Source organism: Musca autumnalis, unplaced genomic scaffold (genome assembly GCF_047663935.1).
Source record: "Musca autumnalis isolate F117 unplaced genomic scaffold, ASM4766393v1 scaffold_4, whole genome shotgun sequence".
Classification (NCBI taxonomy): Eukaryota; Metazoa; Arthropoda; class Insecta; order Diptera; family Muscidae; genus Musca; species Musca autumnalis.
This window is the reverse complement of record NW_027411977.1, coordinates 222,550,106-222,565,157: the sequence shown is the minus strand read 5'-3', so window position 1 is coordinate 222,565,157 and position 15,052 is coordinate 222,550,106. Positions and strand designations below refer to the sequence as shown.

The 15,052-nt window shown below is 33.9% G+C and overlaps 1 protein-coding gene across 11 annotated transcripts in view; it reads left to right on the top strand.

Moving 5' to 3' along the window:
* LOC141404179 (NADH-cytochrome b5 reductase 3-like) overlaps nucleotides 1-15,052 on the top strand; it is a 36,315-nt gene that overhangs the window by 1,466 nt on the left and 19,797 nt on the right. For 2 of the 11 annotated variants that reach the window (XR_012412967.1, XM_073987525.1), the window contains exons 1-3: nucleotides 3,462-3,659; nucleotides 6,571-6,626; nucleotides 6,690-7,557. Coding sequence is in view for 7 of the 11 variants with exons in the window: in XM_073987525.1 (XP_073843626.1) it covers nucleotides 7,534-7,557 (24 nt within the window). In the remaining 4 variants the exon portion in view is untranslated. Of the gene's footprint in view, nucleotides 1-3,436; nucleotides 3,779-4,250; nucleotides 4,351-6,314; nucleotides 6,414-6,564; nucleotides 6,627-6,689; nucleotides 7,558-15,052 lie in introns of those variants that run through there. The other 9 variants (XR_012412968.1, XM_073987526.1, XM_073987523.1 and 6 more) reach the window with 8 other exon arrangements.

The following is a 15,052-nucleotide window of genomic DNA, read 5'->3' as shown; positions in this document are numbered from 1 at the left end:
AGTAGAGAGCATTGTTTATATTTTTCTTTCAGTGGCGTAGGGCAGGGGTGCCAAGTTGGTGGTTTTCCCGCTACTTGCGGTGATTTTTGACGTACAAAAACCACTGTTTAAGCAGGAATGTCAACTGTTTTAAGGTAAAAATCGCTACAGACCTATGGTGCGTAAGTGCTGTTTTACATTTAAGCGACTTGTCTTACGATTTTTTGTCTCCTCTTTGCTCATCTTCGTAAATTTCACACACAGGGTTGCATTTTTTTGTAACATGGTACCAAGTGTACATTTTTTTAAAAATACTTAATGTAAAAAGAAGGTATTTTATAAAAATATGTTATACAAATTTTAAAATGCTTATAACAAATAATCATTTTATGCTTTAAATGATTTTTTATGCACAAAATTCATTGCAAAACTAAATTTTGTTTCAATTTCTCTTACTATGTTTTGCAACTCTGCCTAACAAGAATAACCACCACAAAGAGGAGACAAAAAATCGTAAGACAAGTCGCTTAAATGTAAAACAGCACTAAGTGGCTGTAGCGATTTTTATCTCGTAACAGTTGGTACTCCTGGCGTAGGGTTGTGTGGGGAAAATAAATTACTATTTTTATGAAGATAATACAATGAAAAATTATATACAGTAGAACTTCTGTATAACTAACATGCCAATAATAAAATAAATTCTCTATAACTATTTGTCTTATATGTACATACAGTTAGTCAACTTAATTATTGCAAAACCAAAATTATTATAAAACTTTAAATAAAACATCATTTTATTGGTATAAATAAATATCATTTTTAATATTTTTGTTAACAGTATAATTCTCATAAATAAAATATAAAAAATAATATAAAAAAATAAAAAGAAGCCTAATTACACTAAACATTTTCTTAAAATTAACTAAAATGAGAACAACTCATTATTTGCACTGTCAACTAAAGAATTGCAAAATTCCCAACATTTCAGTCTTTCACGGTATTTTTCGAAAAGTTGGTTCTAATATTTCGTATGCCCAAATTTGACATCAAAATACGTTTGTAAACGTATCTGAATTTAATAAATAAGTTTCGGAATGTCGTATTCCAATGGTATTTTTTGCCATTCTTCTTTATTGGATTTTATTTAGTCCCCCAGGTTAGTGGGCGGCCTATTTCCAACTTTTTCCTTCAGGTGTACCCATGAATTGTCGATGGGGTTATAATATCTAGACATAGGAACGGGGTGTAAATGACTTTGGTACAGTTGTAAAACAACCAAGTCCTACATTAATTAGATTTATGCTTAGGAGCGTTGTCTTGGTAGTTCTTATAGTGCAATTTGTTTGAATTTTCACGGCCAACAGGCCTAAATTTCTTGAAGCTTTCGGTGAAATCATGTTTTACAACATCTAAATAAACTTCCGCTGTCATTATTTCCTCCAAAATCTGGATGTTACCAACGTCACTGCTTGGTATGCAACCCCATACCATACACGACAGTTTTCCGAACCTTACGGCATGTATTAAATTCTGTTTTTCCATGGCTGTAAGGGGTTTTCGCAACACTTTTTGAGACCCATCGTGATAGTACAGCATAATTTTAGTCTCATCAGAAAATATATCGTCATGCCGATACTATAGATGGCGTGAAAAGTTGTCTTAACAAGTCTGAATAGTTTCTTTACATTGTGCTGTGGGAAGGTAATGGTTTTTACCTAGTCACTCGTGATAAGCGCTTGTTATTATGTAGCACTTTTCTGACTCTTCCATGTAACAGACTTACTCCAAAATCATTTTTAATTAAAAAAAGCAATTTTCTGGTGCTCTTTCGTCAATTTTTTTAATCATTCTCCTGTCAATTCGTGTGGTTACTATTTTGGGCCAACCATGTAACGCCTTCAGTTTGAGCCTGGCTTCTTTCTCGGTGCGGTATATTATGTTGTATACACTTCTCAGCTTACGAGAGGTGACTTTAAGGACTTCTCTTTCGGATTTACCATTATTATAATTGGAATAGACCAAATGTAGCATATTTTCCGCAACCGTTTACCTGACATTCTCTTTTTCTGATTATACTGTCTATGTTACACACACAAAAATTAATTTATGATAAAAAATAATGGATCTACATGTCCACATACCATAAAAATCATTAAAATCCTTAATTGAAAAAAATCGCGGGGAAAATCCCACGATTTTATTGCACATTCATCCATTTTGCAATTATTTAGTTGACACCACAAAAACCAGATACCTATCCTTTTTGCCCGCCGTTTTTGTTATTTCCTACCGATTTCTTTCTTTGTTGGCTTGATGTTGTCATTAACAAGTAAATCAACAGATATTTACAAAAAGCCCAGCATTATTAAAAGAATTTCTTGTAGAATTTCCTAATTAAACATCTAAATTCTTTAAAAATGCATCGTTTGCAATAATATAGTTGACTAACTGTATATAAAAATATCAAGGAAATATAGAGAAGTTTGACAGTTGGATTCTTATGGAGCCGATTACTTCGCTTATTTTAGCTGGTTCGTCTGAATATGTGCATATTTCCCTTATAAGTGCATAAAAATCATCCAGACCAGACTTGTAGATAATTTTCTGTCTACAATATTTACTTACGTTACTTTTTGATTAGATCAAAATAAATAAATCCGAAAAAGTAAAAATCCCTTAAAATTTGACCTTTGACCTCGAATAACTTTTTTTGCACACATGGGATCGATGGGGACTTTTAGGGCGTTGCTTGTAATGGCAAACCACAGCTCTTCACCAAAATTCAGCATTTTGCTATTTCAATGTCTATTTTGAGTGGGCTATAAGGATTTATTAGTACGCCACCTCAAGTTTTCTGATGTTATTTATACACCTGTTCAACTGTTATGTACTTAAATATTCCTCCAATGAAATGGCGCTCATAACTCAGCAAATATTTTAAAATATTTCGAGAATGAACGTTTAAAGAATTTATATTTATTTTTAATAGGTATATAGCTATCTAAGAAATACCAACAAAATTGCTTGTTTATACTAGGGAAATGTTTAAAAATATTTAAAACACTTTACGCATTGAGTTAGCCAGAGATGGAAGCTATAAGATGCTATAGGATAACTGATAATTTGAAAATGGATACCATGCCACCCGAATTCCTATCAAATTCTTAACAAAATGTAAACCTAAGGGGTAGTTTACACTATATGTAAATGTCATATGACATGAACTTTTCCATCGTTATATATTCGCTAATATGTGCAATATTGGAGATTTTCCTTACGCAATTTACTCCATGCGTCCACACCAGCAATAATGTAGTAAAACTACGTCTCCACATTGCCTCCGTGGGTAGATATAGAATGATTTTATTTTGTGTTATATGACATTTACATATAGTGTAAACTACCTCTAATCCAACATTACACGCCTTTACTATAGGTTGTTCTTATTTTGGCACTTGTAACAGTACGCAAATGAAGTAGGTAGAACACGGAAGTTTTTTGTAACGGAGGCAACTCTAGTTTTTGCATCTCTTGTTATTATCTATCGGAATTTATTAATTTTAACGACACGCAACAGCATAAAATATATTACTTGAAATTTACTACTAATTGTGAGAAATATATCAATAAAATATTTAATATTTATCAATAAAAAAGACGGATACTTTTGTCAAAAGCCGGTTTGTTTATGTGTAACGGTGTATGTGTTTTCATTGAAGCGAAGCATTGAAAAGATACAAAAACAAACAAGATTGAATATTTATAAATTCTGACGTGTGTTGTTTATTTGCAAAAAAATGTATGTAAACATATGTAAATATTATTATCTAATAACATTTTTGGCAAATAATAGTTTATAGAGAAAGAAAAATTTTTGAGAGTATGTCCATATTTACATTAGGCAAGTTTCCATGGGGCAATTGTCAGTTTATTGGTGAGAGAGGGTGCTGAGAGGCAAAGGGCTACCATATGCTTCACCTCTCTCTCCTTCAAGCTGACAGTTGCAGCAAGAAAAATTGCCTAATGTAAATATGGATTAAATTATACTGAGAGAGAAAAATGAAGAAAAAGAGAATGGCACAAGGCAAGTAGAGAGCATTGTTTATATTTTTCTTTCAGTGGCGTAGGGTTGTGTGGGGAAAATAAATTACTATTTTTATGAAGATAATACAATGAAAAATTATAAACAGTAGAACTTCTGTATAACTAACATGCCAATAATAAAATAAATTCTCTATAACTATTTGTCTTATATGTACATACATATCAAGGAAGTATATTACGTGTTGTTTTTTCGTCCTAAACCGGCTACGTTGTAGAGAAGTTTGACAGTTGGGAGTCTTATGGAGTATGGTAATTACAGTGTTTAAGGTATTGCCAATATATTTTTTATTCCATTTTTTTTGAAGCACAAAAGAGTGAAATTAGTTGCAGACCAAAAAAATACAGCAACAAAGGATTTTCCGTTTATCTTTCCTTTTTCCTAGTCGAACGCCCTTACCCGTCCATAACACCTTATTCTTTGTGAATATAATAGCACAGTCAAAATAGACATGCATAAGGGGAATAGCAAAAATTACCACAAAACTAAATGTTGGTCCTAAAGTCCCCATCGATCCCATGTGGTGCAAAAAAAGTTATTCGGGGTAAAAGGTAATTTTTGGAGGCATTTTTCATTTTACTCAAAAAACGGTAACACTTAGCATAAGCCGGCTAAAGTAAAAGTTGTAGATTTGACAATTGTCGGCAAGAATGGTCTTTATGATTTTTACAAAAGACTTACCATTTTCGAGATATCGCCATCTAAAGATCAAATTAAACATTAGCCGCGTAAGTACATTATGAGGCGAACCGGTTAAAATAACCACACTGTGTGTTAGGTATTTCCATAAGCTTTCAAACGATATCCACTTTGCAGTAATCGGTTGAGTAGAACCGGATTTTAAATCTGGCATTTCAGATCGAATAACCGGCGAACCGGCCCATATTATCTTTGGACAGAACTTAAAAAAAATCGGAGAGTTTTCGTTGGGGTCGTTCCCTTTGGGTTTTCGACTACACAGGTGGGTTAAATGGACTATTTTTGCATAAAATGACTCTAACATGGAAAAACTGTACTAAACTCGCTCCAATTTTGTTGGAGTTTTTTTTTTTTAATGATAGGTATAATTTCACACTTCAAAGAAACATATATTTTTTTGGGGGGCAGACCCGATTACTTCGGTTATTTTAGCCGGTTCGTCTGAATATGTGCATACAAATCATGTGTTTTTTAGAACATCTCAAGAATGGTTCCTTCTAGGAAAAAATTATAAAGACCAAACTTGTAGATAATTTTCCTGTCCACAATATTTACTTTAGTTACTTTTTGATTAGATCAAACGTTTTCAAAAAATAAATCCGAAAACGTTAAATACCCTTAAAATTTGACCTTTAACCTCGAATAACTTTTTTTGCACACATGGGATCGATGGGGACTATGAGGACGTTGCTTCTAATGGCAAACCCTAGCTCTCCACCAAAATTCAGCTTTCTGGGAATTTTTGCTATTTCAATGTCTATTTTGACTGGGCTATAAGGATTTATTAGTACGCCACCTCAAGTTTTCTGATGTTATTTATACACCTGTTCAACTGTAATGTACTTAAATATTCCTCCAATGAAATGGCGCTCATAACTCAGCAAATATTTTAAAATATTTCGAGAATGAACGTTTAAAGAATTTATATTTATTTTTAATAGGTATATAGCTATCTAAGAAATACCAACAAAATTGCTTGTTTATACTAGGGAAATGTTTAAAAATATTTAAAACACTTTACGCATTGAGTTAGCCAGAGATGGATACTATAAGATGCTATAGGATAACTGATAATTTGAAAAAGAATACCATTCCACCCGAATTCCTATGAAATTCGTAACATACCTATGTGTAAAGGCCCCCACTCATTAGTCAGTCTGACTGCCAGCATTTATGGTAGTATGTGTAAATTTTTGAAATTTTGAGAATGTATGTGTGAGTTTTCCAAGACTGATGAAAATCAAAATAGTTTTGATTTCAAAATGAACCCCCATCAGTCTGGGTGAATTGTGTTTATTTTAAAATTGCCAATAAATAATTTTGAAAAACAGAAAATAATGTTGGTGTTGGAACACAAAAAACGTAGAATTCATTCATTTTTGGAGGAGAAATGCAAGATTTTTAGACTTGACTGATGGTTCGTGCTACACACTTGTCAGTCACACATACAGAAAGGGTTCATCGGACTGACGGCACAGACTGATAAATGAGTGGGGGCCTTTAGTTTTGATTGTACTGAATACGATGACATACCATAATGGTGACGGAAGTGTATAACAGGCAACAATAACATACCCTGCAGCTATACTTAATCCATACATATGTCTAATCCCTTTGTCCCAATTTACATTAGGCGAGTTTACTTGCGGCAATTGTCAGTTTGTGGGTGAGAGAGGGTGTTGAGAAGCAAAGGGTTACCATATACCTCACCTCTCTCTCCATCAAAGTGACAATTGCCGCAAGTAAACTCGCCTAATGTAAATTGGGACTTTCCTTTTATTTCCTTCCAGCAATTTTACCATTACATGAATTCCAAGAAAATCTCAGTAGGCTCCACTTCTGAAAGGTAAAATTTGAAATATTTTTTTAAACAAAAACAAATAAATACATATATTTTTTCTGTTTTAAGAATTTGCGGCATAAAAATATATATTCTTGCGTCTCTTCCTATTCCTGCTTTACACTTTGTGTCTCTTCAAATAGAGTCAAGAGGAAGAAAACACGTCAAAATATTCTTTGCAAGAGCATCTGCTTGGCCCAGTGATTGTTTGAGTAACAATTCGAAAAAGAGAGAAAAAAGAAAAAAAAAAACGAAAGTTGTCAGACACTGGGTCTTTACATTTGGCCCACACAACAGAAAACTAAGTGCATCATCGTTCAGTAGTCCGTCAGTCACAGCGGGTACAGAGTGTGGAAAAGACCTAAAATATCCAATTCCAAACAGTGAAAAGTGTTTCTGAACAAAAAAAAAAAAAAAAAAAAAAAAATTGGCAAAGAAAATTACAAAAAATTGTCTAAGAAGTTTTGTGCCAAGAAAAAAACAACAAAATAGGAAATGAAATTCCTTCCTTCATGACACCCAAATAAGTGAAATTCATATTATCCATTGAACCCCAAAAACAAGAAAACAAGCAACCGACATCCACACTCATCTAAGGTGCCTTGAGAAAAAAGAAAACTAACAATAACAACAACAATAAAACTAAACCACAAGAATATCGTATAGATACTTTCGTATGGAAGCTTCAAAAACAACCGAAAAGCAGGAATAGCAGCAGTTCTGACATCAATCGAATTTCATTAAAGAAAAAAAGTAACACATTGCATAATAATAAAGAAAACTTATAATTATATTTTGTCTAATTGTTAAACATCACATCCATCTGTACATAAGTTGCTGGGCCGTCATCCCATAGAAGCTTCGTGTTTTTTTGCTGTGTGAAAGAACTTAACCATAACCTTACCCAACACCAATGGCTCGTCCAATTAATGATAATGTAAGTAAATTATTCCATTGGAAATTTGCAAATGATGTGAAATTTTGTTATTCTACTTTTTTTGTGTATGTTTTTTGTTTATTTTTTGCCGGATGGTAGATATAAGTTCAAGTTCAGTGATAAGGGTAATGGAAAATGTTCGTTGGAGAATTTCGCTTTTGTTATGTCATCAACAATGAGCAAATAATATTTATAATCCATATTGGATAACAATAATACATACATAGATACTTGGGAAATTGGAAATGGGAAAACTTGAGAGGAAAAAAATTTGTTATTATTGGGCAACTCAAAGGGCGTTATGGGTAATAAAAGAGATTGTTTTGAGAATATGACCGCGTAGATTCTGTTTAATACATTACATTTTTTCCACAATGTAGAAAGACTTTAACCAACAAAAACCTTCCCGAAAAATGTACCCCGCAAATTTAGTATAGATTTACATATTTCGTGAGGGAAAGGGTGCCACTGAAGTTCCGAAACTTTAAAGAAAAATTTGAACGCATAGCCCAGCCCTTTTTATGCCAATGCCCTTGGACTTGGCATAAGTCTCGAATGAGGATCACAATTATTAAAATTAGTTTAAACTGGCCTATTTCGCAGCAAAGATGGAAATATATTTCTATTAGAGGTGGGGAGGAAGAAATTGAGGTCACAAAACAGCTCACGGAGATTTTTTCTATAGAATAACTTTTCGCATAAACTAATGAAGACATAGACGTCGGATCACTCAATTTTTCCGCGGTCAAGTCACTCAAACCCGAAAACTCAAAAAAGTTCGAAGACGATTTTTGGGGGAAATTGCAATATTTTCTTGGATATTTTTATCTGAGGATATAGCTCCCATCTAAAACTATCCCCATGTAGTCTTTTGCCAGAACAAAATATTTATTAAATTGTATTTTTTTGGCGTTTAATATTGAGTTTCTTATTTACTACACTCAATTCGAACATAGTCGGTGAGAGAGTTCCGACATCTATGTCTTCATTAGTCTATGCTTTTCGGAGATTTTTATACCCTCTACCATAGTATGGAGGATATATTAAATTTGTCCGCAAAAATTGAGCTAGAACGCTATATTTTTGCACCCGAGTGTATTTTTTTCCATAGGCAGGTCAAATTCGAAGATGGAATTTATCGACCCATGTTTAGGTATAGCCCCCCCTATAACGGTAACTACAGATGTTTGGTATTTTGTTTAGGCCGAACTACCTGTAATTAAACATGTGAGGTTCCCAATGGTCAAAAAATATCTCCACCAAAAATTGTCAACATAGGTCCATGTTTTTGTATAGCCCCCATTATGACAGTACCTCCCGATTTTCGAAACAATTTTTAACCGAACTAGCTGTAATTTGCAAGTTGAGGTCCCTTCAATTGCGAAACTACTCCACTAAAAATTGTCACCAAAGGTCCATGTTTTGGTATAGCCCCCATATAACAGTGTCTCCCGATTTTCGGGTTTTTAGCTACATTTTTTATGGAACTATCCGCAATATGGCAGATAAGGCCATGTTTATATTATAGCCTTTTGCAGGGTTAACCTTCTTAATGAGGATTTATTTGAAGTATACGCAAAGGAGTTGACATTTGAAACCGAATGGGTTTGTTAAATCCGGTTATATCATACTATAATAGGCCGTTTATATATAACAAGGTTAACCCAGTGGGTCTGGGTTTCAAATGTCATTTCCATTGTATATACTTCAAACAAATCCTCATAAAGAAGGTTAACCCTGCAAAAAACTATAATATAAACGCCGTATAAGATTCCCAGTGGTCACAAAACTTCTCCACCACCACCAAAAATTGTCAATATAGGTAGTTACTTTTTTTGATTTATTTAGGCATTTGGGTATCCGAGGTCACAAAATATCTCCACCTAAAATTGTGGACAGGAAAGAAACTAGGTAATATTTTATGGTGGAGGGTATAAAACGTCATCTCGGCCGAACCTAACGCCTTTTTACTTGTTCTAACTGATCTTCACCCTTATATTCCATGAGAGAACCTGACGGATGTCTTCATTTTTTCTAAAAAAAAGTTTTTTTCTGAGGTCTTTAATTCCTTAGAATACCCTTTCGGAGGTCTTTTATTCTATAAAAAATGCATTTCGGGGTATTCTGTAGGATAAAACACTTACGGAAGACTTCAATTCCTTTAATATTATAAACGCTGACTTTTTTTCGGAAGGCTTCTATGTGACGGAAGATCTTTCCGGATGGTTTCTTTTTGACGGAAGACCTTTCCGGATGGTTTCTATACTATAGAATACACTTCCGTATGGTTTCTATTTGGTAGAAGACTTTTCCCATAGGTGTTCTGTCCTATAGAAGATCATCCTATGGACCTTATTTTCTACAGAAGATCTGACCGCAGATCTTCTATTCTATAGAAGAACCTTGAATAGATCTCCTCTTCTACAGAATATATTTTCGGAAGACTCGTATTCTATAGCAGACCCTTCAGGGGATCTTCTATTCGGTAGGAGACTCTTGCATAGGTGTTCTTTTCTATAGAAGATCATCCTATATGTCTTTTTACAGAAGACCCGTTCGTAGGTCTTCCATTCTATAGAAGATAATTCCCGATTACTCCTATTCCTATTCTCGGGATCTTCTAATCTATATAAAACATTTCTTTTGGAAAGGGTTTTTAGAAGCTCCCTTTCTTTTAGAAAGGTTTTTAGAATCACCCTTTCTTTTAGAAAGGGTTTTTAGAAGCACCCTTTCTCTTAGAAAGGTTTTTAGAAGCACCCTTTCTTTTAGAAAGGGTTTTTAGAAGCACCCTTTCTCTTAGAAAGGGTTTTTAGAAGCACCCTTTCTTTTAGAAAGGGTTTTTAGAAGCACCCTTTCTTTTAGAAAGGGTTTTTAGAAGCACCCTTTCTTTTAGAAAGGGTTTTTAGAAGCACCCTTTCTTTTAGAAAGGGTTTTTAGAAGCACCCTTTCTTTTAGAAAGGGTTTTTAGAAGCACCCTTTCTTTTAGAAAGGGTTTTTAGAAGCACCCTTTCTTTTAGAAAGGGTTTTTAGAAGCACCCTTTCTTTTAGAAAGGGTTTTTAGAAGCACCCTTTCTTTTAGAAAGGGTTTTTAGAAGCACCCTTTCTTTTAGAAAGGGTTTTTAGAAGCACCCTTTCTTTTAGAAAGGGTTTTTAGAAGCACCCTTTCTTTTAGAAAGGGTTTTTAGAAGCACCCTTTCTTTTAGAAAGGGTTTTTAGAAGCACCCTTTCTTTTAGAAAGGGTTTTTAGAAGCACCCTTTCTTTTAGAAAGGGTTTTTAGAAGCACCCTTTCTTTTAGAAAGGGTTTTTAGAAGCACCCTTTCTTTTAGAAAGGGTTTTTAGAAGCACCCTTTCTTTTAGAAAGGGTTTTTAGAAGCACCCTTTCTTTTAGAAAGGGTTTTTAGAAGCACCCTTTCTTTTAGAAAGGGTTTTTAGAAGCACCCTTTCTTTTAGAAAGGGTTTTTAGAAGCACCCTTTCTTTTAGAAAGGGTTTTTAGAAGCACCCTTTCTTTTAGAAAGGGTTTTTAGAAGCACCCTTTCTTTTAGAAAGGGTTTTTAGAAGCACCCTTTCTTTTAGAAAGGGTTTTTAGAAGCACCCTTTCTTTTAGAAAGGGTTTTTAGAAGCACCCTTTCTTTTAGAAAGGGTTTTTAGAAGCACCCTTTCTTTTAGAAAGGGTTTTTAGAAGCACCCTTTCTTTTAGAAAGGGTTTTTAGAAGCACCCTTTCTTTTAGAAAGGGTTTTTAGAAGCACCCTTTCTTTTAGAAAGGGTTTTTAGAAGCACCCTTTCTTTTAGAAAGGGTTTTTAGAAGCACCCTTTCTTTTAGAAAGGGTTTTTAGAAGCACCCTTTCTTTTAGAAAGGGTTTTTAGAAGCACCCTTTCTTTTAGAAAGGGTTTTTAGAAGCACCCTTTCTTTTAAAAAGGGTTTTTAGAAGCACACTTTCGTTTAGAAAGGGTTTTTAGAAGCACCCTTTCGTTTAGAAAGGGTTTTTAGAAGCACCCTTTCGTTTAGAAAGGGTTTTTAGAAGCACCCTTTCTTTTAGAAAGGGTTTTTAGAAGCACCCTTTCGTTTAGAAAGGGTTTTTAGAAGCACCCTTTCTTTCAGAAAGGATTTTTAGAAGCACCCTTTCTTTTAGAAAGGGTTTTTAGAAGCACCCTTTCTTTTAGAAAGGGTTTTTAGAAGCACCCTTTCTTTCAGAAAGGGTTTTTAGAAGGACCCTTTCTTTTAGAAAGGGTTTTTAGAAGCACCCTTTCTTTTAGAAAGGGTTTTTAGAGGCACCCTTTCTCTTAGAAAGGGTTTTCAGAAGCACCATTTCTTCAGAAAGCGTCTAAAGAGGCACCCTTTCTTTCAGAAAGCGTCTAAAGAGGCACCCTTTCTTTCAGAAAGCGTCTATAGAAGCACCCTTTCTTTCAGAAAGCGTCTATAGAAGCACCCGTTCTTTCAGAAAGCGTCTATAGAAGCACCCTTTTTTTCAGAAAGCGCTATAGAAGCACCCTTTCTTTCAGAAAGCGTCTATAGAAGCACCCTTTCTTTCAGAAAGCGTCTATAGAAGCAGCCTTTCTTTCAGAAAGCGTCTATAGAAGCACCCTTTCTTTCAGAAAGCGTTTATAGAAGCACCCTTTCTTTCAGAAAGCGTCTATAGAAGCACCCTTTTTTTCAGAAAGCGTCTATAGAAGCACCCTTTCTTTCAGAAAGCGTCTATAGAAGCAACCTTTCTTTCAGAAAGCGTCTATAGAGCAGCCTTTCTTTCAGAAAGCTTCTATAGAAGCACCCTTTCTTTTAGAAAGGTTCGATAGAAACACCCTTTCTATAAATTGTCTAAAAATACATAGCGTGACCAAATAAAATGGGTACGATAACTATTGAAAGTAGTGACTGACCATGTTCCAACCTTTGCACATCGTAATATTCCTTCGAAACTTATATCATGTTCGACGATGGACTTAAAATTACTTTAATTTTAAAATTAGGTATCTGTTTATAGTACATTCAGGTCCACTACTCCTGTTTTTGTCTTTTTATTTGTTTTACTTGTTTAAAGTACATAACCTCAAAAATATTTTTTCAGTTCCAAATATTGTATCCAAAAACAAGACCTCAAACCAAAAATAACATCAAAAAGGAATTATGTTTTAGAGTTTCAAAAAAGGGCAACATACTTATAAATTTGCTATTTATCATAAATATCTGTAATACTTCATCTGTATATTTACATGACATGATCTAACACAATAAACAACATGTACTCTTCCACCCACCATCTAATCATTTTTATTACATTTGTTACACAATTAAAATGACTCAAATGCAATTATTAAAATACTATTTGTATGAAGTCATTTGCTGACATAACACTCCTCCTTACCTCCATTGACTTCTCATTTACAATCACAATTAAATTTTCTCTGGCCATTATGAAATGTCATCAATCATATCAAAGACCCAAGTCAGGCACTTAGAATTTCTAAGCAGTTTGTGACATCGAACCTTTACAAGATATTCAATCACGACAGACTTCAATTTAATAACGCAAAAGAAAAAGAATGCAAATAGCACCTGTCAAGAGCACCACAAAAATGTATCTACATATGTATACGACGGGTGGTCGCACTGGTGCATCAACAATGTGCGGTGTCTGTGTCTGGCATGAATGAATACCATATGTACCTATGCGTGTGCATGATGTGTTGCTATCGTATCGAAAAATTAAAATTTTTAAATAAATGCATAAAAATAGAGGGAAATGATTCGCGAATACAACTATTTTGAGAATAATCCGGTGGTTGACAATAAAAATGTGTGAAATTATTGAAATTGAACGTGCCAAGTTGAATCATTATCATCATCATTATGAAAATGCATGAGAAATGTAATGATGGTGGGATGCAATGAAAACGAAAAAAAGTACCTAACACATTCTACGTCGAATAAATATTGGAAAGAAAATCTATTCCTTGGCTCATGTTGAGACAGATTTGGCTTTATTATAAAAGTAATAAATCGTTAAGTCTTCAATATTAGAAGTGAATGTAATATTTTAATAATTAAAACTTTTGACAACTCTAACTACAATAACATGCTAATGGCCTTCTTTTCTCTAATTATTGAAGGATCAACCTATTATTTGTAGCTCTGGTATTAGTTTGTTATTTACATTATTTTAGATGACTTGTCTTCCAAAACTATACAAAATTTAAAAAAGCCCTGTGAATAAATTTATATAATTTAGATTAGGTTAATCCTTCATCTTCACCCTTTGATAGAGCAACTTGAAATCTGTCAACCCACTTTTCTCTCGTCATCTTAGGTCGGCTATTTTTCGGCCCATCTTTTACATTATGTACCAAGTATGAAATAACTAACCTTTTTAAGTTGACTCATACCCACTATTATAAAACAGCTGTTTGTATTGAATATTGTACTTCGTAATACCCTGTCTCTGTGGCATGTATCTGATGAGGGTAGCAATTATTTTTTATATCGAATATACATAGATAGACAGTGACGACAAGTGCATTTTTTCTATAATTTAACCTTGAAATCTCTCTGATGCTTTGTAAAATGTTCTCTCTTTTGACACAATTTTCATATGACAAATCTCTTTCAAAAGTTAAGAGAAATTTGCGTTTCAAAAAATGCTAATCTCTTATTATTTCTGTGAATATCTAAAAATGCTATAATGTTTTTATTAAAATCAAATACAAATCAGCAAAACATTTTGTGTTTGCAATATACAGTAGTATTTACTACTTTGTTGATAACTATTGTACGTCACTTTCTCTTTATGTTTAATAGACAGAGATGGGAGTTTGCTATTGATACATATATTATTATTACTGAAAAATTGGTTACCACAAGCCGTGCAGCCTGAAAATTATTTTTTTTGTTAAAAAATATTGCATAGTTTTGTGACAAAAAACTGCCGTTTGTAAAAGCGTTGACGGACAGATCATTAAATATTTTGTGGGCTTATTAAGTATTTAATCACGGCTGATGAGGAAAATTTGTTTAAGGTGTTGTTTACGTCTCCCTCTAGATGAAAACCATCCGAAGCGCAAATTGCATTCTTAACAACAAACTCGGCATCAAAATCAACATAAGAGGAAAATACAAAATATGAATGTCAGGATATGGCGTAAGCCAGAGGAAAATGGCAAGAAGCAAGGACCCCAACCACTGCACGAATTCAAGGAGGAATTGTTTCTGGGCAACGATGGATGTCAGCCCCACCACCTAGGACAGACCAATCATCTGCGTAGGTGGAATAAAACAATCATTAACGAAACCGTTATTAAAAAACAATGTCACAAGGGAGCAATATCAACAATAAGAAAAACAATTGAAGAAAGCAGCAAGAAAGGTTAGGTTTAGGATGAGTAACTGCCGTGCTGGCAACAACTCCACTCGGAGACCTTGAGGTCCATTGTGATGATCCAAACTATTGAATTATGTGTATTGTAGAGATGAGGATGTTGTTGTGATGTGATGATGTGTAGA